The 26,336-nt window shown below is 40.4% G+C and overlaps 2 protein-coding genes across 3 annotated transcripts in view; both read left to right on the top strand.

The window, feature by feature from the left end:
* Positions 1-21,684, top strand: part of Qser1 (glutamine and serine rich 1) — a 70,231-nt gene extending 48,547 nt beyond the window's left edge. Inside the window, exons 8-12 of one of the 2 annotated variants that reach the window (XM_041678747.1) lie at positions 8,331-8,468; positions 10,084-10,181; positions 12,647-12,799; positions 14,894-14,989; positions 17,759-21,684. In XM_041678747.1, the coding sequence (XP_041534681.1) occupies positions 8,331-8,468; positions 10,084-10,181; positions 12,647-12,799; positions 14,894-14,989; positions 17,759-17,899 (626 nt within the window). In that variant the 3' untranslated portion in view covers positions 17,900-21,684. The remainder of the gene's footprint in view (positions 1-8,330; positions 8,469-10,083; positions 10,182-12,646; positions 12,800-14,893; positions 14,990-17,758) is intronic. The other variant, XM_041678748.1, reaches the window with a different exon arrangement.
* Positions 1,790-3,775, top strand: LOC121465541 (glucose-6-phosphate isomerase-like). The gene has a single exon (XM_041678749.1). It carries the CDS (start codon positions 1,861-1,863, stop codon positions 3,535-3,537), a length of 1,677 nt encoding a protein of 558 aa, XP_041534683.1. The 5' UTR covers positions 1,790-1,860; the 3' UTR covers positions 3,538-3,775.
* Positions 21,685-26,336: the final 4,652 nt, after the last annotated feature.

The raw sequence follows: 26,336 nt of genomic DNA, 5'->3' as shown, positions 1-26,336 counted from the left end.
CCCTTTGGGCACTGAGAACCAAACCCAGGTCTTCTACAGGAGCAAGTGCTCTTAACAACTTTGTCATCTCCAGCCCTGACAATAGTTCTTTCTCTGCCGAACTCTGCTCATGCAAATACTGATTAGCTCTGTGATGAAGATCTTATAAAAATTCATACATTTCATTTTTATAGTTTAAAACTTTTGATTAAAAAACTTTTATTTAATATTTGCTATTATTAAGTGTTATTCAGTAGCATTGAGTACATCATTGTGGTACTGTCAGGACTACTTATTCCCATAACTCTTGTCATCCCAATGTTTACTATATAAACAGTGACTTTCCATTTTCCCCTATTCCAGTTTGTGGCTTCTGGCTGTCCTAGAACTCACTCTATGCTCACACCATGCTGGCCTCAGATTCTGATATCTACTTGCCTTTGCCTCCTGAGTACTGGGATAAAAGGCTTACGCCACCACCGCCTGGCTCCATTGCTTGCTTATTATTTGAATGGTTCCTTGTTCTTTTGTCGTTAACATTAGAGTTTTTGATATTTGTCTCTGGATTGAATATGTTTTTGAAACAGGGTCTCTGTAACCCAAGCTGGCTTCCGATTGCCTTGAATTTCTGATCCCCCTGCCTCAGTACTGTAATTACTGTGTGCTTCACTTCATCTGGCTATATTCTTGGCTTTAAGCCTTTATTACGTGTATGATTTGAAATTATCTTCCCATTTTGTAGGGTGTCTTTTTAAATAACTTTAAATTCTGAGGGAGCCCAAAATACTGCTTCTGTTTCTTGTGCTTTTGCTGTGGTTAAAATTTCTTGCTAAATTCAAGGAAATCGAGGTCTAAAACCTCTTATGTTTTCTTAGAGTTCTGAGGTTTTAGGTTTTTTATTTTAGAATATTTACAAAATAACATTCAGAGTTGAAGGTATGGCTTATTAGAAGAGCATTTGCATGGCATTCATAAGGTATTGTGTTCAATAATCTGTTGAAAAATAAATCATTAATTTCACTACTGATATCAGTAAGGCCTTTAAATATTGTGAAGCTGTCCAGCTTACAATAGTAGGTACAAGTTTTCTAGAATTCTAAATTTTACTTGTAATGAACTTAATTTTATCATTGACTAATACTGTCAGTTTTTAGGATTTTCTTTTGGTTTTGGTGTTGGTTTTTGAGATAAGGTCTCATTATGTATGTAGTCCTTGCTGTCCTGGAACTACTATGTAGTCCAGGCTAGCCTTAAACTCACAGAGATCTGCCTGCCTCTGCCCCCACAATAGGACCTCAATGCCCATAGAGGTCAGAAGAGGTTGTTGGATCCCTTAGAATTTGAGCTCTGTTGAGCATTATGTAATCTATTTCTGGGAGTATTTTCCACCGCTTTCCATTCTTTCAGCATATCCTTTATAGTTCGATTTGATCTCTCTATAACTGACTGACCTGTAGGATTGTTTGGTATACCTGTAATATGCTTTATATTATAATAAGCAAAAAAAAAAAACCTTTTCATTTTCTTAGACACATATGCTGGACCATTGTCTATCTTTATTTGTACAGGTGTACTCATGATAGTCATAACTACTAATAAATGCGTGATTACTGAGTCAGCCTTTTCTGAGCTCAAGGCAGTTGCCCATTGAAAACCTGAATAAGTGCCGATGGTATGGTGTACATATTTTAATTTTCCAAATTCTGTAAAGCGGAACACATCCATCTGCCAGATCTCATTCCTTTGAGTACCCTTTGGGTTACTCCCTGCTTGTAATGATGTTTGGTTATAGAAAGAGCAAATAGGCTTGCTGCGCGCTGCCGCTGCTTCTTCCTTCCTCTTCCGCGCACGTCCAGCTCCGTGTCCCTCTTTGGTCCCGCCATGGCCGCGCTCACCCGGAACCCGCAGTTCCAGAAGCTGCAGGAATGGCACAGTGTGAACCACGCCGAGCTCAACCTGAGGAGACTTTTTGAAGAGGATCCAGAGCGCTTCAAACACTTCAGCTTGAACCTCAACACCAACCATGGGCATATTCTCGTGGATTACTCCAAGAACCTTGTGAACAAGGAGGTGATGCAGATGCTGGTGAACCTGGCTAAGTCCAGGGGCGTGGAGGCTGCACGGGACAACATGTTCAGTGGTGCGAAGATCAACTCCACCGAGGATCGGGCAGTGCTGCATGTGGCCCTCCGGAACCGCTCTAACACACCCATTGTGGTGGATGGCAGAAACGTGATGCCGGAGGTCAACAAGGTGCTGGAGAAGATGAAGTCCTTCTGCCAGCGGGTCCGGAGCGGCGAATGGAAGGGGTACACCGGCAAACCCATCACAGATATCATCAACATTGGCATCGGAGGCTCTGACCTGGGACCTCTCATGGTGACTGAAGCTCTCAAGCCCTACTCCTCAGGAGGTCCCCGCATCTGGTTTGTCTCTAACATCGATGGAACCCACATTGCCAAAACATTGGCCTGCCTGACCCCCGAGTCTTCCCTGTTTATAATTGCCTCCAAGACCTTCACCACCCAGGAGACCATCACTAATGCAGAGACAGCGAAGGAGTGGTTTCTCATGTCGGCCAAGGATCCATCTGCAGTTGCAAAGCACTTTGTGGCCCTGTCTACGAACACAACCAAAGTGAAGGAGTTCGGAATTGACCCTCAAAACATGTTCGAGTTCTGGGATTGGGTAGGCGGCCGCTACTCGCTGTGGTCAGCCATTGGACTTTCCATCGCTCTGCACGTGGGTTTTGACCACTTCGAACAGCTGCTCTCTGGGGCTCACTGGATGGACCAGCACTTCCGCACGGCACCCCTGGAGAACAATGCTCCTGTCCTGCTGGCTCTTCTGGGCATCTGGTATATCAACTGCTTTGGGTGTGAGACCCACGCCATGCTGCCATATGACCAGTATATGCACCGTTTTGCTGCCTACTTCCAGCAGGGCGACATGGAGTCCAATGGGAAGTATGTCACCAAGTCCGGTGTCCGGGTAGACCACCAGACAGGCCCCATTGTGTGGGGGGAGCCAGGGACCAATGGCCAACATGCATTCTACCAGCTTATCCACCAAGGCACCAAGATGATACCCTGTGATTTCCTCATCCCTGTCCAGACCCAGCACCCCATACGGAAAGGTCTGCATCACAAGATCCTCCTGGCCAACTTCTTGGCCCAGACTGAGGCCCTGATGAAGGGAAAGTCACTCGAAGAGGCTAAGAAGGAACTCCAGGCTGCAGGAAAGAGCCCAGAGGACCTGGAGAAGCTCTTGCCACACAAGGTGTTTGAAGGAAATCGCCCAACCAATTCAATTGTGTTCACCAAGCTCACACCATTCATTCTGGGAGCCTTGATTGCCATGTATGAACACAAGATCTTCGTTCAGGGCATCATCTGGGACATCAACAGCTTCGACCAGTGGGGTGTGGAGCTGGGGAAACAGCTGGCCAAGAAAATCGAGCCTGAGCTGGAGGGCAGCTCTGCCGTGACCTCGCACGATTCCTCCACGAATGGGCTGATCAGCTTCATCAAGCAGCAGCGGGACATCAAAATAGAATAAAGTCAGCCACAGCCCTGTTGACGAGTCCTTGTCCCTCTTCACTGTATGCACTTGCATGGTCCTGCCCCTCCCTGCCCAGAGCACACCTCCGGTCGTGAGCTTGGACTTCAAGGCTTTGGGGAGACTTGTGTGGAGTTGCCGTCTACCCACCCTGTTGAAGCAGGCTGAAGTGCTTTGATGCATCTGATCGTTCTCACCCATGTTAACATCCCATCTAGAATAAAGATGCTATAGAGGAGGCGTGCATTGAGCCTCTTAAAAAAAAAAAAAAAAAAAAAAGAAAGAGCAAATAGGAGATCTCTTTATAATCTCCTTAACTTGTTGCCATGTAATAAAAAACTCCTTCTTTAATCCTTTGCTATTGACATGATGTTTCTTAGGAAATTTTTAGGCCTTCAGCACACTTCCAATCAATAATCGATCAATTTCTGCATTATTTTGTACTAGAGGACCTGGCAGACCTGTATGGGATCAGATGTGTGTTATATATATGGGACAAAGGGTATTCCTGATATTATTTTGAACCTGTATGAATAATGAAGTAAATTCTATATCAATTGGTATAAATTCAGTGGTTTCAGTAAGTAAGACAACTCTTTCTGCATATGGTGAATCAGTAACTATATTAAGAGATTCTTTAAAATTCCTTAGCACCATGAGAATATAGCATATAATTCTGTCTTTGGGCAGAATTATAAGGGTTTTGTTCTACCTTACTTATATTTTCTGATTTGTAACCTGCCTTTTCTGATTTATTTACATCAGTATAAAATGTACAGGCTCCAGTTATTGGTGCATCACATGCAATTCAGTGAAGAATGCAAGTACTCTTTATAAGGTTAATTCTATCACTTTTGGTATAATTGCTATTAATTTCTCCCCCCAAAAATTAGCACAAGCTCTTTGCCAAGGTTTATTATCTTCACATAATTTTTTAATTTCATCAGCAGTAAAAGGAACTATAATCCCTGCTGGTGGGTCTATATCTGCTAGTTGATGAAGTCTCAATATTCCTTTTATAATTAATTCAGAGACTTTTTTCCACATAAGTTTTTAATTTTTTCTTGGTTTCTTTGGTAATAAGATCCATTCTAAAATAATATCTTCCCTCAGCATTAAAATTCCTGGTTGGGAAATTCTAGGCGGCAGTATGACTAGGATACAACTAAGATTTGGATTTACTCTATCTAATGTGCTTCCTGTAATTTCTCTTCAGTGACCATCAATTCTTTTTCCACTTCAGCTATTAATTCCCTGGGACTATTTAAGTCTTTATCAGCATCTAAGGTTTTTAAATGAACTATTAGATCAGGTGTTAACCCAACAGCTGGTTGTAGACTGGAAATGTCTCCTAATAATCTTTGGAAGTCATTAAGAATCCGCAGTCAGTCTGTCCTTATTTGTGCCTTTTGTGTTCTAATTTTCTGTAGCCCATAACAAACTATTGCTTGCTTTATTTCTTTTAGATTGTTCATAAGTATTGGTTCCCATGCATATTCTTTGACTACCTTAGGATACTTTGCGCCAGATGGTCTTTCTGAGGAAATTACCAGATATGCAGTTAACTCTGTGTAAGTCATCCTGGGGTCTGGCACATACTGATGAGGCTAAATCCTGTCCTTGTACCTTCTGTCCTAGCTCATCAATTTCACTAAATTCCTCAGTCTTTTCAAGTCTTTTTACTATTGCCTTTTTTGACGTCTAACTCTCCTGTCCAGTGTTCTATTCTAATGTTATCACTGAGGATTCCAAGGTATGAAACTTGTCCAATAAAGATAATGTCTCATCCTTGGACATATCATAAGTTTTCAACAGATTTTGATAGTTAGATTCAATAGCACAATTCTTTTTTTTTTTTTTCAAATGTCTTCCCGCCTCCTTTCTTTCTTTTTTAAGATTTATTTATTTATACATACAGTATCCTGCCTGTAGGCCAGAAGAGGGCACCAGATCTCATTATACGTGGTTTTGAGCCACCATGTGGTTGCTGGGAATTGAACTCAGAACCTCCAGAAGAGCAGTGAGTGCTCTTAACTGCTGAGCCATCTCTCCATCCCTGATAGCACAAATTCTTTCAGATAATTTTGTCAAATTGATGCTATCCCTCTCCGTAGTGTTGAGCCATTTTTTAATGAGATAATATTGAAAAGAAAGCTAATTCCTAGAATCAAATAAAGGGTTGTAGAAGGAAAATCGTATAAGCCTTGCAGAATACCTTCCATACTATAAGCAAAATAATTATCGAGTCTCTGGATATTATCAGTCACTTTTTTGTAGTTTTTTTCAGATCTTACCCTATTATAAGGCAATTACAATAAATTGGAGTAGGTATAATAATCGTTGTCGTCCAGCAGGTGTCGCAGTTGCAGCCCTGTGGCCTAGAGACGCTAGCAGCAGCAAACACCACGTGTTGCTTACTTAGGTACTGAAAAATATGCTTTGTTAAACAAACTAAGAGTGGTGATGTAGGTGATCAAACGATTCTGAGAGTTGGGGCCCAGGAAAAAGAAAACCTTTCCGTCATCAGTACATGTTGCAAATTGCATGCACTGCAGGGATCGCAGGTGGCAGTGTGTGGGTTGCGATCCAGGGAGTACTGAAAAACAGCCTGCTGCGTCTAAGGTCCAGCTTGAGCTACAGGCATGAGAGTCAGTGCCCAATGCGCCATGTGGCTGGCGAACGGATCCCCAAAAGTGTGGACTGGTCCCTACGTTCAGGTACCAGATGATGATGGACGTTACAAAATAATCTTACACTAGTTCAGAATTAAGTATAATAAAGGGTTATTTATTTAGGGGAGACTTACAGATCGTTGTCCTAAATCACAGTCCTCTGCATGAATGGGGAACAGGAAGCGAGAGCAACCACAAGCCTTAAAGCAGCGTTTTATAGGATAAGAGACCATGCCCAAGTGGGCTGGTATCTTAAAGGCTATTGGCTGAAGGAGTTCCCACAACATTAAAAAAAAAAAAATTTAAATACATGCCATTAGAATTCTGTAATAATTTTACGTGTAGAAAAAAAGGAATATGTTTGTTCATGGGTGTCTTAATATTAAGTGTTTCATTTTGTTTGGTATTTTGTTTGGTTTTGGTTTTTCAAGAAAATGTTTGACTGTGTAGACCTTGCTGTTCTTAAACTACCTCCGTAGACCAGGCTGACTTTGAATTCACAGAGATCTGCCTGCCTCTCCTTTCTCCCTCTCCCAGCGTGCTGGGATTAAAGGCATGTGCCACCACTGTCTAGCTGTTTGGTTTATCAAGATCCAGTATGTAGCCTTAGCTGGCCTGGAACTTATGCAGACCAGGTTGGCCTTGAATTTATAGCTCTCCTCCTGTCTCTGCCTCCCTTCACTATGCTACTCTTGCCTACTTTACTAGACATAGAGAAATCATTGAGACTACAGCTATAAGAGGTAGCAGCAGGTGTCTAAGGTGTCTGTGGGATGTCAGAAGAGAAACTGGCTCTCAACTGGCCTGTGTGTTAGATGGCCAGGCCCCACGATCCCCTGGGAAGCTTTGTATATGTGTAAGCTTTAATACCATTCTTAACTCTACTACCAGCAAAGTTCTGCTTGAGAAAGCTACCAGTCTAGGCTTTGTTCTGTAGTACAAGCTTTGCAGTGCTGGCCTGGTGATGCACACCTATAAGATCAGCACTAGGGAGGTTAATGCTTTTGAAGACTGCTGGATGCAAAACCCTGCATCAACGGAACAAAACAAGCTCTACAGTAATTTGCTCTTATGTGGGAACTAGGCTAGCCTTAAACTTGGTAAGTTGCTAGACCTTGAACTCCTCTTGTTCACTCTGCCTCACCTAAGTGCAGGTACTACCACAACTATTCATCTGGGATATTTCTCTCTGTTTCTGTACTAATGTGTAGGCCAGAGACTGGTGGCTGCTGCCTTCCTATGTTCCTTGGTACCTTACTTTTTTTTTTTTTTTTTTTTTCGAAACAGGGTTTGGTTCCTATCCTGGAACTAGCTCTTGTAGACCAGGCTGGCCTCGAACTCACAGAGATCCGCCTGTCTCTGCCTCCTGAGTGCTGGGATTAAAGGCATGCACCACCACCGCCTGGCTGGCACCTTACTTTTTGAGACAGGATTTTTCATTGAACCTGGAGTGTGGTGTTTGGGAAAAACTGGCTGGCCAACAACCTCTAAGGATCCTCCTGTCTACACCTTCCCAGCACTGGGATTAAAAGTGTGTGCCTTCTCCTGGGCAGTGGTGGAACACACCTTTAATCCCAGCATTCAGGATGCAGACAGATTTCTGAGTTTGAGGCCAGCCTATTCTGTAAGAGCAAGTTCCAGGATTGGCTACAAAGCTACAGAGAAACCCTGTCTCGAAGGGGAAAAAAAAGTATGTGCTGTCAAACTTAACTTTTGTTTGTTTGCTTGTTTTTTGTTTTTTCAAGACAGGGTTTCTCTGAGTAACAGCCCTGACTGTCTTGCAATTTGCTTTATAGATCAGACTGGCCTTGAACTCAGAGATATGCCTGCGTCTGCCTCCCAAGTGCTAGGATTAAAGACGTAACCATTGCCCGGCTCCCACTTGTTTTTTTAGTGTGGATAACTGAGGATCTGAATTCAGATCTTCATACTAGCACTTTACTGACTGAGGCATCTCCCCAGCTCTGCCTGGGTTGTCTCTGAAGAATCAGGAAGATTTAAGTAGGAAGAAATTTTGTCTTCAGTCTTGTTTATAGATAGGCTACTGTTATAAGGAAAAATAATATTAAAATTGTCAGGAAGCAAAAATTTAGTGTCTTATCTCTTTCTAATTTGTCCTAGAATTTGATCCTCCAGCTCCCTTTGCCACTCGTTTTCTAAACACAAGAGCAATGAAGGAAACTTTCAAGAGCTACATGGAGCTGCTTGTTAGCATTGCTCTGGATCCAGACACGATGCAAGCCCTAGAGAAGAGCAATGGTACGCCTACTAAGGAGCACACTCAAATTGGTTTTGTTTAAATGAATTTTCTCACTGGTGTCTATTTTATTTTGTTATTTATTCCTGGGTTTGGTGTTGGTTTTTTTCCATTTTATTTATTTATTTATTTTGTTTGATTTTCGAGACAGGGTTTCTCTATGAAACAGTCCTGAGAGTCCTGAAACTCGCTTCATAGAACAGATTGGCCTTGAACTCACCGAAATCCAACTGCCTTTGTCTCCCACGTGCTAATAAGTACTGTGTATGCTACCATGCTTGACATTTCTTACCCTAGTGCTTGCCTGTTACTTATTTGTACATTATTTAGGTATGGCTTGTGTAATATATGCCAGTACTATACTGGGAAATTAACAGTCTAATAACCTCAGGTATTTAATACAATATAAAAAAATTTATTACCATTGTGTTTTTACTCCCTCACCCTTTTGATTTTTATTTTTTTAAAGATTTATTTATTTATTATGTAGACAGTGTTCTGCCTGCATGTATGCCTGCAGGCCAGAAGAGGGCACCAGATTTCATTACAGGTGGTTGTGAGCCACCATGTGGTTTCTGGGAATTGAACTCAGGACCTCTGGAAGAGCAGTCAGTGCTCTTAACCTCTGAGCCATTTCTCCAGCCCCCCCCCCTTTTGTTTTTTAAGGGGAGGTTGAGACAGGGTTAAAGGTGTGAGCCATCACACCTGTCACCTTTTCTAGCATGCCCATTTTGACTTACTTCTGACAATAGGTTACACTAATTTTTCTTCCCCTCCTTCATCTTTGCCCCAAATTACAGTGTGAATTAAGATTATCTCAGCTAGGTGTGGTGGTGCACATCTTTAATCACAGCACTCAGGAGTCAGAGGCAGGTGGATCTCTGTGAGTTCTAGGCCAACCTTGTCTAGGTAATAAGTTCAGAACAGCTAGAGTTATAGTTTGACAAATAAACTAAGGGAATCTCTAAGTGGGATTGTAAGGCACTTACCTAACTAGTGTGTGCAAGGCCTTGGCCCCATGTCTAGTTAGTACTAGCCAGAAAAACAAATCTTGTTCATATTCGGTGTTTTATAGGATTTTAAAATGTTTGTATTTTTTAGTATTATTGCTAGATAATAAATGAGGTTTAGAGAAATTGATTATCTTTGTAGTGGCATCCTTTTGTTTTACTTAAGCCAAGGTGCCAGGCATGATGATGTACATATTTAATCCCAGCACTTGAGAGGCCGAAGTAGGTAGATAAAGGTAACCTGGTCTGTATAGCATATTCCATACCACCATATCCATCGCTGTGAAGAATTGCTGCTTTCTCATTTGCTGTGATAAAATCCGCTGTGCAGGCTGACCTCTCGTTAGCCCTGGCTATCTGGAATTAGCTCTATAGACCAGGCTGGCCTTAAACTCACAGAGACCCTCTTGCCTCTGCTTTCCGAGTGCTGGGATTAAAGGTGTGCGCCACCAGTGCCCGGCAAATGCCTATTTCTTAAAAGCTGTATTTTACATAAGCCAATGAATTTAATGTCTTCTAACCTACCAATGGGTTAAGGGGGAAAAAATGGGTATTAGGAAATATTTATGTTGATAGTTTTTCCTATTGAAATAAATTGTTATTTCAGATGAGCTACTTTTACCACATATGAAAAAAATAGATGGCATGCTGAACGATAATCGCAAAAGACTCCTCGTAAATCTTCATTTGGATCAGCCATTCAAGGTACTTCCACCTGTGATGTGTGAGCAGACCTCTGTAGTAGTCAGCCCCAAGCAAGGAGAAAGAAAAATGCATTAAAGTCATTGTGTAATTTTATTTTTTGAGCACTGTTTTTGTTTTGTTTTATTTTGTGTTTTGCTAGAGCTGACAATTGAACCTAGGACTTCCTGCATGCCAGGCAAGTGCTTTGCCACTCACTGCTCTATACTCCCTCCCAGAACCACTGTAATTTTCTTTCTTTTTTTTTTTTTTTTGTTTGTTTTTCGAGACAGGGTTTCTCTGTAGCTTTGGAGCCTGTCCTGGAACTAGCTCTTGTAGACCAGGCTGGTCTCGAACTCACAGAGATCCGCCTGCCTCTGCCTCCCAAGTGCTGGGATTAAAGGCTGTAATTTTCTTTCTAAATGTAACAAGAGTTGTTGTTTATTGGTTATGAGCTTGTTTAGCATGTTGTTAACCTTTTTGTGTTTTATCTCTAAATTGATTTTTTTCATCATTTACATATTATGTTCCTCCTGTAAAATTTTTTTCATGATTCCCAAAAGTAATTCTCTTCAACTCCATATTCAAGTCTTATATTCCTTTTATATCTTTTCTTTTTTTTTCAAAGATGTATTTTTATTTTCTGTATATGGGTGGGTGTTTTGCTTGCATGATCTTCCTGCAAAATGTGCATGTAGTCTTACAACTTGTAAAAGCTTTCGCATTGTGTGCTGGAGAGGTCGCTCTGCACATAAGATCATGTGCTGCTTTTACAGAGCCCACATGGTGACTCACAGCCACCTGTGACTCCAGTACCCTCTTCTGCCACACACACTATTTCATGTATATACATTCAGGAAAAATACCACCATAAAATAATAAAATAAACCTTGAAAATAATTTTAAGATACTTTTAAACTTACACATTTTATCTATAATTAAAGATTAACTGGGTGTGTGATAATATAACTATAATCCCAACACTTGGAAAGCAGAGGCAGGAAAATGAGGAATTCTAGTTTTTACTGTTAATGTATCTTAATGACATAAGTTGGTATTTTTGTTACGTGAAATATAGAATTGAAAGATACTCTGAATTCAGAAAATTTATCATAAAAGCTATTGAGTCAAGAAAACTTAACAGACTTCCTTTTTAATGTGTAACATCTGGAACTATTTGATTATGTCAACATGGGCAAAGTTTATTGTTGTTTTCCGTTGATGGTAATTGTATATATTTATAAGTTCAGCATTCTTAAGGTTGAGGCAAGAGGATGACCTTGAGTTCCATGTCAGGTTGGCCTGCATAATAACATTATGCCTCAAACAAAAACGAAAAAAATAATCTAAACAAAAGAAATATGTAATACAGAGCTAGAGAAATAATAAATATATATATTTCAGTGAGTTGTAGAATGCTTACCTACAACACATGAGGTCCCAGGTTCAGTATCAATACAACCCACAAAGAAAGGAAAGATGTACTCTTTTCAGGTTCATAATACCTATTTGTGGAAGCTGGAGGTCTGGAAGTGAAACTTAAATTACATTCTGACCCACAATTCTAACAGCAGCACTTTTAACCCTTAATGCATAATAAGGTTATATAGTAATGAATAATTCAAGCTGCTGCCAGCTAAATCTAATGTTAGGAAAACTATGATCAAAGTCACCACATTTGTAAACAGGGATCATTCTGTTATTGCATTTAGCTTTTCAGGTCACAATTACTTACCAAGCAGGTAAGAACATAAAAGTCAGTGGGTTTAAAGACTAGAAGAGGAATGGTTCTGCCATGTGGCCACTGTATCATCAGTGGCAGCACCCTCTCCGTGGTCAGAACACCTGCTTTAGGATCTTTTCTCGCAAGTGCTTTCTGTCCAGTCAGAGAAAGCCAGAGGAGTGCAGCATGAAACACAGCAGTCTTCTTACTGTCTTTTGTCCTTATCGTCATTTAGAATCTGATGACTTCCTGGTACATGGTTTGGCTCTGGTTCAGGGTTTTTAGTCAGGGTGGAGGCGGTATTGTAAGAAATATATTCCTGGGCTAGAGAGATGGCTCAGAGGGTAAGAGCATTGCCTGCTCTTCCAAAGGTCCTGAGTTCAATTCTCAGCAACCACATGGTGGCTCACAACCATCTGTAACGGGGTCTGGTGCCTTCTTCTGGCCTGCAGGCATACACACAGACAGAATATTGTATACATAATAAATAAATAAATATTTAATAAAAAAGAAATATAATCCTATTTCCCCTATTTCACAATCAGAGCATTGCTAGTAATAAATCAGGAGTTCCCTCAGCATGGTGTGTTGTTGCTCAAAAAATCAGGCCATATAATTAGCCCAGATTCAAAGAGTGGGGAGACAGAATCCTTATTGTTTGGGAGAAGGTTCAAAGAATCCATGTTTGTGTATATAAATTTTGAATGACTAGAAATTCCAATTAGTTTTCTTCTGATGTCAGTTATTGTCCTTCATTATTTTAAAGAATGCATTGGAAAGTTTTCCTGAACTAACAATTATTACTCGAGACTCTAAAGCAAAAAGTGGAGGATCTGCTATTTCTAAAATAAAAATGAATGGCAAAACTTATAATAAGAAAACTCTAAGGACTTCTAAAGCAACCACTAAGTCTGCACAGGTAAGTATATATTGCTTAATGAATAACCTTTTCCAGTTAATACAGTTCCCATGGCACCATGGAAACAAGCAGGTGTGCTATCATGAAGTGTCATTTTGGGATGGAATAAGCAGCTATGTTCAGAGGAAGGGACACTCTTACTTCTCCTTTGTCTGCCTTGAACTGTACCTGGCAATAGTGAGTGTTCACAGAATTTATAAAATAGACTAATAAGGGAAATCATCCGATGTTTAAGTTTATATGTTTGCATATAGTTTTAAAACTATTTTTACTTGGTTAAAAATATTTATGTGTAATATATTTAAAGTATGTATGCATTGTGGAGTGATGAACAAGAAAATTTATCATTTTTTACCTGTTCAAAGTTACTTGTATATAGTTTGGAAATACATGTTTTGGTGTGTGTATACATACTTTATTATAAGATTGAATTTTTTTTAAAAGATTTTATTTATTATGTAAACAGATTTCTTATAGATGGTTGTGAGCGACCATGTCGCTGCTGGGACTTGAACTTAGGACCTCTGGAAGAGCAGTCAGTTCTCTTAACCTTTGAGCCATCTCTCCAGCCCCATAAGATTGAATATTAGTATGTCTGTACAGTCACTAAAATGACATCTGTTTATCTCTCCTGTATAAGTAATTACAAACTTTTTAGAAAATAATTTAGCAGTATAACCATTTCACATCAAAAACTATAATTAATAATTCAGGCCTGGTACTGCGTACCTGAATCCCAGCACTTGGTAAGTGGAAGCAGAAGGATCAGGAGTTTGAGGACAGCCTCGGCTACACTGCACTTTCAAGGGTAGCCTGGGTTATTTGAGATCCTATCTCCAAAAAAAGGAAGGTATTTCTTGTAGAAATTCATTCACAAACGCAAAAAGTATGTACTTATTGCAAAGTAGTTTATAAGACTGGATGTGGTGTCATATACCTTTAATCCCAGAGAGAGGCAGTGGGATCTCTCTAAGTTCTTGAATAGCCAGGGTGATATAGAGATACCCTCCCTGTCTCAGAAACAAAACTGATATTTAGTACTTCCTGTTTTTTTCTTTTCTTTCTTTTCTTTTTTTGTTTGTTTTGTTTTGAGATGAGGTCCCACTATGCCATCCTGGAACTTGCTATATAAACTAGGCTTTGCTTCAAACTTTGCTTCTGGAGTACTAGGATTAAAATCATATGCATGGTGCTTGGTTTAAAATTACTTACTTTATGCAAAGAAGAGATAGACCCATTGATTGTCTCTCAGACAACTACAACAAGCACTTTGTGTATTTGTACTGTGACAAATACAGGTCTAAGTACTAGGGGACTGGAGAGGTGGCTCAGTCACAACTATATACATAATCAAAAATAATAAAGTAGATCTAAAGAACTAGGGGCATCATAGTCAAAAGCTACTCAAAAATCCATGCTTTCATATAATTTTTATTTAGGGGATAAGTATAGAATGATATACCTATAATAAACCTAAAGTTTTCTAAGTTATAGGTTGATAAAAATGCTTGAACTGCTGTGTGCTTTGTGTGTGGGTCAATTTGTGTTTGGTGATTCCATTATTGTCAGAAAATTAATGTTACTTAAATATTTAAGCCTAGCCTAGAGGAAGAGCCTGGAAGACTATGTAACATGCCAACAGCCACATTTATCTCTGAAGCCATAATAGAAATCTTTTACTCTGCATTTAGACTGGTAATCCTGGTAACAATTATATGCTATACTTGGGAGGCAGGTGGCAGGAGGATCAGGGGTTCAAGGCCAACCTCAGCCTCATGGGCCCAGTTTTAAGAATATCCCACTGCTAGGGAGACAGAGGCAGGCGTATCTGAGTCTCAGGTTAGCCAGAGCTACAGAGTGAGATCCTACCTCAAAAAAAGGCGGGTTTGTTATCTTACATGTTTCTATTTGAATTTTTCTATAGTACTAGTTTTTCAAATAACATATACTCATAACGTGATAAAGGGTGAATTAAAATATAATTCATATTTAAACTTCTATGTATATTTATACAGTCTCATACCTAACCATATAAGACAATTTCCAGGTTGTCATTCAACATGAAAAGTACCTGTAAACTTCTTTCTTTTTTAGGAGTTTGCTGTTGATCCAGAGAAAATACAATTATATTCATTATATCATTCACTCCATCATTATAAATACCATGTTTATCTAATATGTAAGAATGAGGTAATTTCGTTTTATTTATTTAAAATGAAATAACATGTTTTCCTGGATTTTCTGTTTTTAGGGTGTGTGTGTTTTTTTTTCTTTTTTTTTTTTCCAACACAGAGTTTCTCCCTTGGCCCTGGCTGTTCTGGAACTCACTCTGTAGACCATGCTGGCCTCGAGCTCACAAAGATCTGCCTGCCTGTGCTTCCTGAGTGCTAGGATTAAAGGCATGTGTCACCACTGCCTGGCATCTGAATTTTCTTAAAAGAGACTCTAAGACGGGCATTGGCGGTGCACACCTTTAATCCCAGCACTTGGGAGGAAGAGGCAGGCAGATCTCCATGAGTTCAAGTCCAACCTGGTTTACAGGCGCTAGTTTCAGGAAAGGCTCCAAAGCTACAGAGAAACCCTGTCTCAAAAAAACAAAGAAAGGAGGGAGGAAGGAAAAGAAGGAAGGAGGAAAAGGAAAAAGACTAACTACACTGTGTATGGATGCTTTAAAAAGAAGTACAAAATGTATGTGCACTTACTTACCTAGATTCTTTTTTTAAAAAAATAGGGGCTGGGGAGATGGCTCAGTGGTTAAGAGCATTGCCTGCTCGTCCAAAGGTCCTGAGTTCAATTCCCAGCAACCACATGGTGGCTCACAACCATCTGTAATGAGGTCTGGTGCCCTCTTCTGACCTGCAGACATATACACGGACAGAATATTGTATACATAATAAATTTAAAAAATTAAGAAAATATATTTATTTATTATGTATACAATATTCTGTCTGCGTGTACCAGACCTCATTACAGATGGTTGTGAACCACCATGTGGTTGCTGGGAATTGAACTCAGGACCTTTGGAAGAGCAGGCAATGCTCTTAACCACTGAGCCATCTCTTCAGCCCAGCCTAGATTGTTTTGTAAGTAATGCCCAGATATATCAAACCCTCCTCACTTGTTAAGATAAAACTGGCGCTGGGTGGTGGTGGTACACCCCTTTAATCCCAGCACTCAAGAGGCAGAGGCAGGCAGATCTCTGTGAGTTCAAGGCCAGCATGGCTTTCAAGAGCTAGTTCCAAGACAGCTAGGGCTATTACACAGAGAAACCGTCTCCAGAAAAAGATAAAAACTGGCAATTTTTGTAAGCTGGTAGCATTTGATTACAATTTTATAATACATGGTGTTTTGAGCCAGGCATGGTAGCATGGTCCTTTAGTTCCAGCAACCAGGATGATCAGCCCCACCCCCACCCCCAAATAAAAAAACAAGAAAGGAAGGAGGAAAGATTAGAATTATAACTTTTTTAGTGTTATAAATTTGAGATGGAAAAGCTATATGTGACATCAGCAGATTTTTTTTTTTTCCCCTCAAGACAGGGTTTCTCTGTGTATCCCTGGCTATCCTGGAACTCACTCTAAACCAGGCTGACCTTAAACTCACAGAGATCCATCTCCCTCTGCCTCCTGAGTGCTGAGATTAAAGGTGTGTGACACCACTGCCTATCTCAGTCACACTATCTTAACTAGTACTATTTTTTTATTTTTCATTTTTTTAAGACTTAATTTTATTTTGCCTGTATGTATGTATGTATGTGCACCATGTTTGTGATGTGTCTTCAGATGTCAGAAGAGGATCCTCTTGAACTAGAATTCAGACAGTTGGGAGCCGCCATGTGGATGTTTGGGAACCAAACTCAGGTCTTCAAAAACAGCAACTGCTCCTAACTGCTGAGCCCTCTCCAGTCTCATAATACTGAGTTTTCTAATTACCAGGGTTAATTAGTACAGAGCTGTCCCTGGTGTGTTGGGCCTCATATAGCCAGATGGTCCTAAGTCAAAAGAAGAAAGCAAAGGTGGTGATACGAGCTATATTGACTGTTTTTATGATCATCTAGATGGAGTTGACATCAGTATTTGTTCTTTGGGGGCAGGGGTGGCTGGAAACAGCTCAGAAGTTTAGAGTACTGTCTGATCTACCAGAGGACCTGGGTTCAATTCTTAGCACCCATATGGTGGCTCCAAGAAATCTGACACCCTCATGTGGCCTCTTGTAGGTAAAATATCACACAGGCAAAATATCAATTTATATAAAATAGTATTTCTCATCTGGGTTAGCCAAGAGTACATGGTAAGGCTGTGTCACTTTAAAAATAATAATAATAAGGACTGGGACTGGAGAGATGGCTCAGCAGTTAAGAGCACTGGCTGCTTTTCCAGAGGACCCCAGGTTTGAGTCCCAGCTCACACCTGTCTGTAACTCCTGGTCTTGGGAATTTTACTCCTTCACATAAACTTGCATGTAGGCAGAATACCAATGTACATAAAATAAAAATAAATTTAGGCTGGTGGCACACACTTTTTTTAATCCCAGCAGTTGGGAAGCAGAGATAGGTAAATCTCTGTGAGTTCAAGACAAGCCTGATTACAAAGCGAGTTCTAGAACAGGCTCCAAAGCTACAGAGAAACCCTGTTTTAAAAAACTAAATAAACAGATAAATACATAGATAAATAAATTTCAAAAGTGAGTAGCTTCCGGTGCATTAGTAAAGCCTTAGAAAGTAAGTCACCAGACGGTGTCTGGAGGCAGAGGAGTTGGAGACCAACCTGATATACAAAACAGGTTAACAGGTTCCAGGACAGCCACAGATGTTACTCTGAGAAGCCCTTTCTCAAAAAACCAGAGAGAGAGAGAGAGAGAGAGAGAGAGAGAGAGAGAGAGAGAGAGAGAGAACACTTCTAAGTCTAAAGAAAAGTGATCTTGTGTAAACTAATGCAACAAATTATTTCTTTATTTTAGATATCGTCTGTTCAGAAAAAAAATGAAGATTTAGGACAGGAAGAGATTGTTCAACTTTGTATGAAAAATGTAAAGTGGGTGGAGGACCTATTTGAAAAATTTGGAGAACTTCTAAATCATGTGCAACAGAAATGTTCCTAACACTTCCACAACATCCCACCATTTTTATAGCACTAATGAACTGTCACAGTGTCACAGATAATCACATCTCCAGCAGTGGTGTCTTGCAGACATACCCAATACCATGGGGGAACTTTGACCAGGACCTTGCTGAGGACAGTGGTGCTGCCACGGAAGCCAGTCATTTTATCCTGAATGAATGATTTTTCTATATTTTCAACTGTGGGGTGACTGAGTTTTCATTTTCAGAAATGTCTTTTGACAAAATGATAAAGCATGCACTAAGTATACTTTTATTGCTAGAGAAATGACATTAAAGTGACCTGACTCCCCATGACTGGTGTCAGGATGAAGGAGGTAGCAGATATCATTTGTGACTGGCCACGGTGTGGAAAGTATTGTACATTTTGTAAACGGATCTGGTATGGTGTGACATTCTATATGGGAATGTCTTGAGTTTAAAACATGAAACTGAGAAGCTGCGCTCTGCTCTATTGAGTCCTTTACCATGTCCAGGAAACTGGGTGTGGAACTGTGCAATCCTGTGACTGCTTTTTGTGTCAAGCTCAATTGTAATGATGGAAAAAAAAAGTGACATACTATTTTCCCTGTTATAAAGAAAAGTATTTTTGTTTATAGTGTGTTTTTTTTCCTTTGGAAAATTTTCAATTGTACATTTTATTTTACTAATAGTTGTATTTTTCACAGAGAAAATGTGGTTTTAATTTTTCTATCCATACTTCATTGTTATCAGTATACCCTGTGTTGGTACATGTCATTTCCATTGTAGATTCTGTATTGAGGTAGCCATTTTTGTTTTGCCTTAGTGTTACTTGGAATATTCATTCGGTGCTATAATTAGTTTAGCTTTATAAATGGGACTGTGTGAAACACTGCACTAATTTCATATTTCGTAAAATAAATTTCTTACCAAACTAGCACTTGATTTATACTGATTTGTCAAAGTAAAAATCAGCTACTGCTGGGTGTAGTAGCGCACATCTTTCATACCAGCACTTGGGAGGCAGAAGCAAGGCAGGTGGCTCTCTGTGAGCTCAAGGCCAGCCTGTTCTACATTGTATGCTCCTAGAAGGCCAGAGCTACAAACTAAGACCTTGTTCTGAAAAAACACAAACAAAAACTTAACTACTGATAATTTCGGTGCCCAATTGGGTAAAGGCATTTGCTGCCAAGCCTAACGAACAGTTTGATTCCCAAGACCCATACTGTGGAAGAAGAGAACCAACTTATGCAAGTCCTGTCCCCATGCACGCACATACATACACAAATTGATTAATAAGATGGTATGCAGTGTTACACACAGCTTTCCTAGCTCTCAGAACTGGAAGTGGAATTCTCCTTTGGTGCCTTTAATCCTTCCACACCCTAGTGCAGCTTTCTTAAGTTTGATGGCATTTCAAGTGGTTTAGCGGAGACAGTGAATGTATTAGGTTCATCATGACCTTTTGTTTCTTTTTGTTGCCAACAAGATGCCTTGGTTGTGAAGAAAATTTAATAGTGTCATTCTAAACGATCGCAGGATTCTAAAAAAGTAACTCATCATACCTGTTTATTTCACCACCATTTAGTGCCTTACTCCCTATCTAAAAAGCAGTGTTACTGTTCAGTGCCCAGATAAGACACACTTACGTGGATAAGCCTGCTGTCTTGGTTTTGAGCAGGCAGTAAACTGAAAAGAATTGAAGCTAACATGCCACTTCATTTAAGAATAAAGCACTGTTACATTGGGTGAAAATGAGCATCTGAGTTACGCTAACGTATTTACTTCTGGTGATTATCCTATTAAAAGCAATATCCTTAACATTTGTACCTGATATTAGACTCAGTAATACCAAGTAATGGAAGTTACTCTCCGGGGTCAAATGTACCACTTCTGAAAGTTTAAAAATGTTTATTTGACAACAAAAGCAACCTATCAGACTTATTTTATGTAGCTCATATGGGAGATGCCCGTGGCAGGAAAATCATGAGATTTGTTTTACAAGCAGAGGAGAGCAGGAAGCAGCCATATTCCATTCTGATATTGACCCTGGGCACAGTAGGTATGTTTCCAACATAGCGTTGGCATGCCTATATACCTTTACCTTCATCTTGGATTATAAAGTATGAAGTATGTTTGAACTTCATTTTCACAAATGAATCTAGGTTAATCTTAACACAAAAATACACATTTTGTTGTTGTTTAAAGCAGAGTCTCACACTTTAGCCCAGGCTGTTCTAGAACTCACTATGTAGTCCAAGTTGGCTCCGAGTTTATTGCAATTGCCCTGCCTCAGTCTCCAGAATGCTGGGATTATAGGCACGTGCCTGGCTTTCCATTTCCTTTTGAACAGCAGTTGCCCTCCATCAGTTTACAATTGTATTCCCCTTAGAAAAATCAATTCACAATGTAGAAGGCCAAGTCCTCTGATCCTCCCTCAGAGACCCTGTGGTTTAGATGCATTCTCACCTCATTTATTCTATATAGCATAGGAAATATCAACCTCAGGCCTTAGCCAAAAGTAGAACTATATTATACCCATTTCTCTATAGGAAGCTAAATAAATACATAGTTGGTTAGTTTTGCCAGGGAATTTGAAATGTATGGTATAGGAAAGCAGGCTGTAGAAAAAGATGAAGCACATGTTGCCATAAGATAGGAAGATGTTAAGAAAGCTTGAACTCCTACCTATAGCGGTCTGGAGTGTTGGGTTGTAGCTCAGTGCAGAGCACATGACTAGCATGCCCGAGGCTCTGCGTTTCCTCCCAGTCCCCATCGCTCAGATGCACGTAGAGATCTAGAGTGATTTCATGTAAAAGGTATTCTGTGTTGATATTTGTTACTAGCCCGAAAAGTGGTTGCCAAAGGGGCCTCCTTGCCATTTTGATATAACTTAGTTACTACTTGATCCCTAATATGTCTGAATTTATGGTGATTTATCACATTAAGTTGAGCTAGAAGCTATCCATTACCCTATGATTTTGCCAAATTGAAAGTATTGGTAAGATAGGAGATAATCCTATTTTTAAATGTTTAATACATTTTCATATAATATTGAATGTTCTAAATTTATCTAAATTTCTAAAACATGAAAATTTATATATGTGTTTATACTTTAGGGCTATTTTCAGAGCTTCACATTTTAAAACTAATTTTTCTGTTTACTATTTATTTTTCTTAAAGCAGATAAATTCCAGCCTATAGCTGTAAGGATTTACCCATAAGTTGTTTTGGTTTGTGTGTTGGTGTCCTTTGCTGGTTCAGATGAGTGGTCCCAGAGTCTCTTCACTTTCCTTGTAGTCCGATCTCTCTGCACTTGATTCCCTGATGACGTCAGTTCGGGTTATTGGTGCAGCTTTGTTTCAGATGTGTAGGTTACAAATCTTAATGTATTTGCAGAATGTAATTTTTTGTTTTAAATGTTTTGTTTCACAAAAAAAAAATGCTTTTCAAATACAGTGAAGTAGCCCAGGCTAGCTGCTCCTCTGTTGGGTATACTTGATAGCCCAGGCTAGCTGCTCCTGTGTCAGGTGTACTTGACACAACTGCACAAATGAACAGTGTGCAAATCTTGTTTGTGCATTGACTCAGATGCACAACTTTTGACATCTGTGTTCACAAATGCACGTTTTCAAAATAACCTCTATTTATAAAACAAACAACTAAGCCTAAGGATACAAAGAAACCTGCATTTGTAGTCCAGAATTTTCAACTGGTCCATTATACCATGTATGGAAATGTGAAAGACAATTTTGTATATTTGTTACTAACTCAGATCATTAAAATGAAAATTTTTTAAACAAAATCAGAATGTGGGTTTTTGTTTGTTTGCTTACTTGCTTGCTTTTGTTTTTTGAGACAGAGTTTCTCTGTTGTAGCTTTGGAGCCTATCCTAGAACTCACTCAATAGACCAGGCTGGCCTCAAACTTACAGAGATCCTGAGTGCTGGGATTTAAGCCGTGTGTCACCACCATCCAGCCTTTTTGGTTTTAAGAATTAAAGCAGGGGGCTGGAGAGATGGCTCAGTGGTTAAGAGCATTGCCTGCTCTTCCAAAGGTTCTGAGTTCAATTCCCAGCAACCACATGGTGGCTCACAACCATCTGTAATGATGTCTGGTGCCCTCTTCTGGCCTGCAGACATACACACAGACAGAATATTGTATATATAACAAATAAATAAATATTTAAAAAAACTTAAAGCAGCAAGTATTGTATAAGTACCGCTACCATCGTGCCCCTATCTCTAAGAGAATACATGGAGTATTACTCGTGTTGGTTGTGGAGTGCCAGCTATTGGAAGGCAGGGGCAAGGTCATGTCTTACGTTTGAGACCAGCCAAGGCTAGCCATCGTAAGACCACGTCTCAAAGTGAACCTAACCACCCCCTGGCAGCCTAAGCATTTCAAGCCAAATTCAAGTCAGTATTTAGTCCTTTGTAACTAGTTTTAGGCTACTAAAACCACTTGCTTTTAATCCCTTTATTTTACACAGAACAAGCCTTATTGGAATGTGGTGGTCTGAATTAAAATAAGTGCCATAGGGAGTAAGTAGCACTGTAAGACACGTGGTCTTGTTGGAGGTTTCACACAGATGAACATACAAATGATATTTAAAAAGTAATCAGTTACCTGCCAAAGCACTGACCCTAACCCCGAGACCCTGTAAATACCCTGCTCTGCTCTACTAGCTCTGAAATTGCTATCCATTCTAGTGTTGTCCACACACTACTTTAGAAATGATCGTTCGTCGGGCTGGCAAGAGAACTATTTGCTTAAGAGCACTTGATCTTCCCTGTCTCCTTCAGGCGACTCACAAGCACCCAGATGACTCCAGCTCCAGATGATCTAACATCCTCTTCTGGCCACCAGCACCAGGCACACATATGCTGTACACACGTACATGCAGGCAATACATTAAAAAAGAAAAGTTATGCACATGAATTTAATACCAGCACTTGGGAAAATCTCTGAATTTCAGGCCAGCCTAGTTTACAAAGCATGTTCCAGGACAGACAGCTACACAGAATCCTGAAAGAAGAGAAAGAAAGTTACTCAAATGGTCTGTATTGCTAAGCTAAAGGGTAGCTCTCACACTGTGTTGCTTCATTATTGTCTTGTTTTACCTTCTTGGTAAAATGTATTTCACATCTGAATTAGGGGTTTCTGTTGCTGTGAAGAGACACCATTACCACGGCAACTCTTAAGAAGGAAAACATTTAATTGGAATGGCTTACTTACAGTTCGGAGGTTCCGTCCATTTTTATGATGGGAAGCATGGTAGCGTGCAGACAGACGTTGTGCTGAAGAAGTTGCTGAGAGTTCTACATCTTGCATGCCGCAGGAATTGGTCTGAGACACTGAGCACTATCTTAAGCACCTATAAGACTTCAAAGCCTGCCTCCACAGTGACAAGGCCACACCTTACATTCGTGCCACTCCCTTTGGGGGCCATTTTTTTCAGACCACCTCAGCTTCTCAGAGAAGTTATCCGGTGTCAGTTATTGGACCCTGTCCTTGAGATAGTTTTTCTGGGCCTGGGAAGTAGCTGAGCGGGTAAAACATACTCCTTGCAATCCGATTACCCGAGTTTGAGCCCTGGAACCCATGTAAAACTGTAAGGAGAGCTGGGCTCTACAGAACTGTCCTCTGTTCTTCACATGTGCTCGTTGGCATGCTTGGATCTTCACCATCATACACAAGATTTAATTAAAAATAATACTTCTACATTCTTTGTCTTCCAAATAGAAATATATATTTCGAGACAGGGTTTCTCTATTTCTTTTGTGCCTGTCCTGGAACTAGCTCTTTTAGACAAGACTGGCCTCGAACTCACAGAGATCCGCCTGCCTCTGCCTCCCGAGTGCTGGGATTAAAGGTGTGTGCCACCACCGCCTGGGTAGAAATATTTTAAAAGAAAAAAAAAAGTCTATTCTTTGTTGCTAATGAAAGAAAAAGTTGGTGGTCTATTCTTTGTTGCTAATGAAAGAAAAAGTTGGTGTGGAAAAGAGTATATAATCTTTTCCTCTATGAAGTTGATAAAGTCCTAAAATGTGCCTTTAAGTCCCAGTATGGGGGAAGTCACAAGGCTTGGCATTATGGATTCCTCTCTTCCATTGTTCAGCTTTAAGTAAATCATTTTCAAAAAGAAGCATGTTAATCAAAATGAGAAGTATATTCCATAAAGTAAAGCTGAGCGAGGTTAGTGATAATTTTTAGTTGTGTATGGATCTTCATCTGTCTGTGCTCAGTGGTTTCAAATGAAAGACGGTACACTTATCTATTGGTCTGTTAAACCTTATCTATTTCCTGAGGTTACTCTGGAGTCAAGAATTTACCTTGTTATGTATTTTGCACATAGCTGTGATGGTATGGAGCTTATTTAGTTTGGCTTCTAGACGTATTTAGGACATGGGAACAACAAAACTCAGTTACCTTCCCTCTGCCCTCTCACAACACTTCATTGCTTTTGACCACCACCTCTTTTTTTTTCAGATGTGTATGAGGGTTTTGTTTGCATGTATGTATGCGTATTTTGTGCAAGATGCCCAAGGAGGCCAGAAGAGCTCTGGATCCCCTGGAACTGGAGTTATAAACTGCCATGTATGTGGTCTATCCGGTTTATAACTGGAGTTATCAGCTGCCATGTACGTAGGTGCTGGGAACTGAAACCAGGCAGCATATGATCTTAATCACCGAGCCACCTCTCCAGCCCCCTCCCACCTCTTTTAATACATTTTTAAAGTAGCATACTGTCGTGGAATATTTTTTAAATGTGCTGATGCTGTGGAACATTTGTTCAATGGCGCAAAGATATGTTGCATTCTTTTATGTTGCATTTGTTTAACTCTGTGAAGCATTGGCACTTTGTCTAAAACACCTGGTTGGTCTAATAAAGAACCGAATGGCCAATAGGCAGGCCTGGCAGACACAGAGAATAAATAGGAAGGAGGTGAAATCGGGGAGAGAAAAAAAGGATCAAAGAGCAAGAACAGTCGCTATCTGCATGATACATTTTTCTGTGACTTTATTTTCAATACATTCATTTACTTACTGATGCCGACAGTCCTCACCCTTTCCTGAGGCTTGTGACTGGTTTGTTCACTATACTGCCTGGCTTACTATGGTGAATTATCCATCTTCGCTCCATAGCACTGAGATTCTGATGGCCACTTCTCCAGGATGTGCAGCTGCTGCTGCAGAGACACAGCAATTCTCTGTGTTCACTTACCTGGGTAATAGACTCGCCTAATTAGTGTTCATCAGTGAGACCCAGTGACGCCAATTTTTCTACAAGCTAAACAAATCAAGGTTCATTTAAGGGAAGTTTTTGAAGTCACTAGTATTAGTTTTGATCCCAAGAGGCCTCTTCCCAGTGTTCTAGAAACTGCCCTGCTCACAGGCTGTATCTTGAATCTCCTCCCAGTTCCTCTTGCCGGTTCTCGCCTCTCTTGTTGCATGTGAGGTCAGTTCCCGTAGTTATACTTTTCATTAGCCACCAGCTCACAAATAACAGATCTTGTTTCTACCTATTGTTATGACTTAAACTAACCCCTTTATACTAAATCTATGTTCTGCCTTGTGGCATTATCTGTCTTCCATCACTGACTAGCGACTCCACCTGTCTTCATCCTAGAGCCCTCTCTCTCCCAAGAAGTCCCACCTAACCTCTTGCTGCCTAGCTATTGGCCATTTAGCTCTTTATTAAAACGGTCACAGTGACACATCCTCACACAGTGTAAAGGAATATTCTGTGACAAGTTCCTTCCAAGAAGGTTAGAAATGCTCTAGTGATCTGCTTCTCCCTTTTAGAGGATCAAGGAAAGACACGCCTACCTAGCTAGGAACTAAGTGATGGGTGGAGGAGGAGCTGGCCACAGGTCCTCTAGGCTTGCTTTGCTGGCATGGGATCCTTGCTTCAAGGGAGCAGGAATGGCCAGGGCCCCAGGCCTCTCTCAGCATGGAGTAAAGTAGAATGAGCAGGGGTTCAGTAGAAGGAAATACCCACCTCAGCCATCCTGACCTGGAGCTTAGCTACAACAAGCAGCTGGGAAACACTGAGAGTCCACTCCTTCAAGCAATGAAGCTCTTCAGTTGGAAACCGGAATACAGAAGGAACTCTGGTGTGGAGCCTCTGCCTCCTGAGAGCCAGGGGAAAGTTTGACTTACTTGTTTCAGTAAATGTATCATTTGTTGCTCACCATTATGACAATCTTCAAAGGTTTTAATGGTCAGGTATATTTCTCAGCATTTATTTTTAGTTACGTGTATGTGGGAGTGTCTCTGTGGATTTGTGCACATAGATGTCGGAGACCGAGGAAGCCTGACCCTGGAGTTAGGAGACCGAGGAAGCCTGAGCCTGGAGTTAGGAGACCGAGGAAGCCTGAGCCTGGAGTTAGGAGACCGAGGAAGCCTGACCCTGGAGTTAGCAGACCGAGGAAGCCTGACCCTGGAGTTAGG

Source organism: Microtus oregoni, unplaced genomic scaffold (assembly GCF_018167655.1).
Source record: "Microtus oregoni isolate MIOR12 unplaced genomic scaffold, Mior012 000031F_ref0000149, whole genome shotgun sequence".
Classification (NCBI taxonomy): Eukaryota; Metazoa; Chordata; class Mammalia; order Rodentia; family Cricetidae; genus Microtus; species Microtus oregoni.
The sequence above is the reverse complement of the archived record's forward strand: the minus strand, read 5'-3'. Positions and strand labels throughout refer to the sequence as shown.

Coding starts and splice junctions, on each gene's coding strand:
- LOC121465541 (XM_041678749.1), top strand. CDS start 1,861: ATGGCCGCGCTCACCCGGAACCCGCAGTTCCAGAAGCTGCAGGAATGG.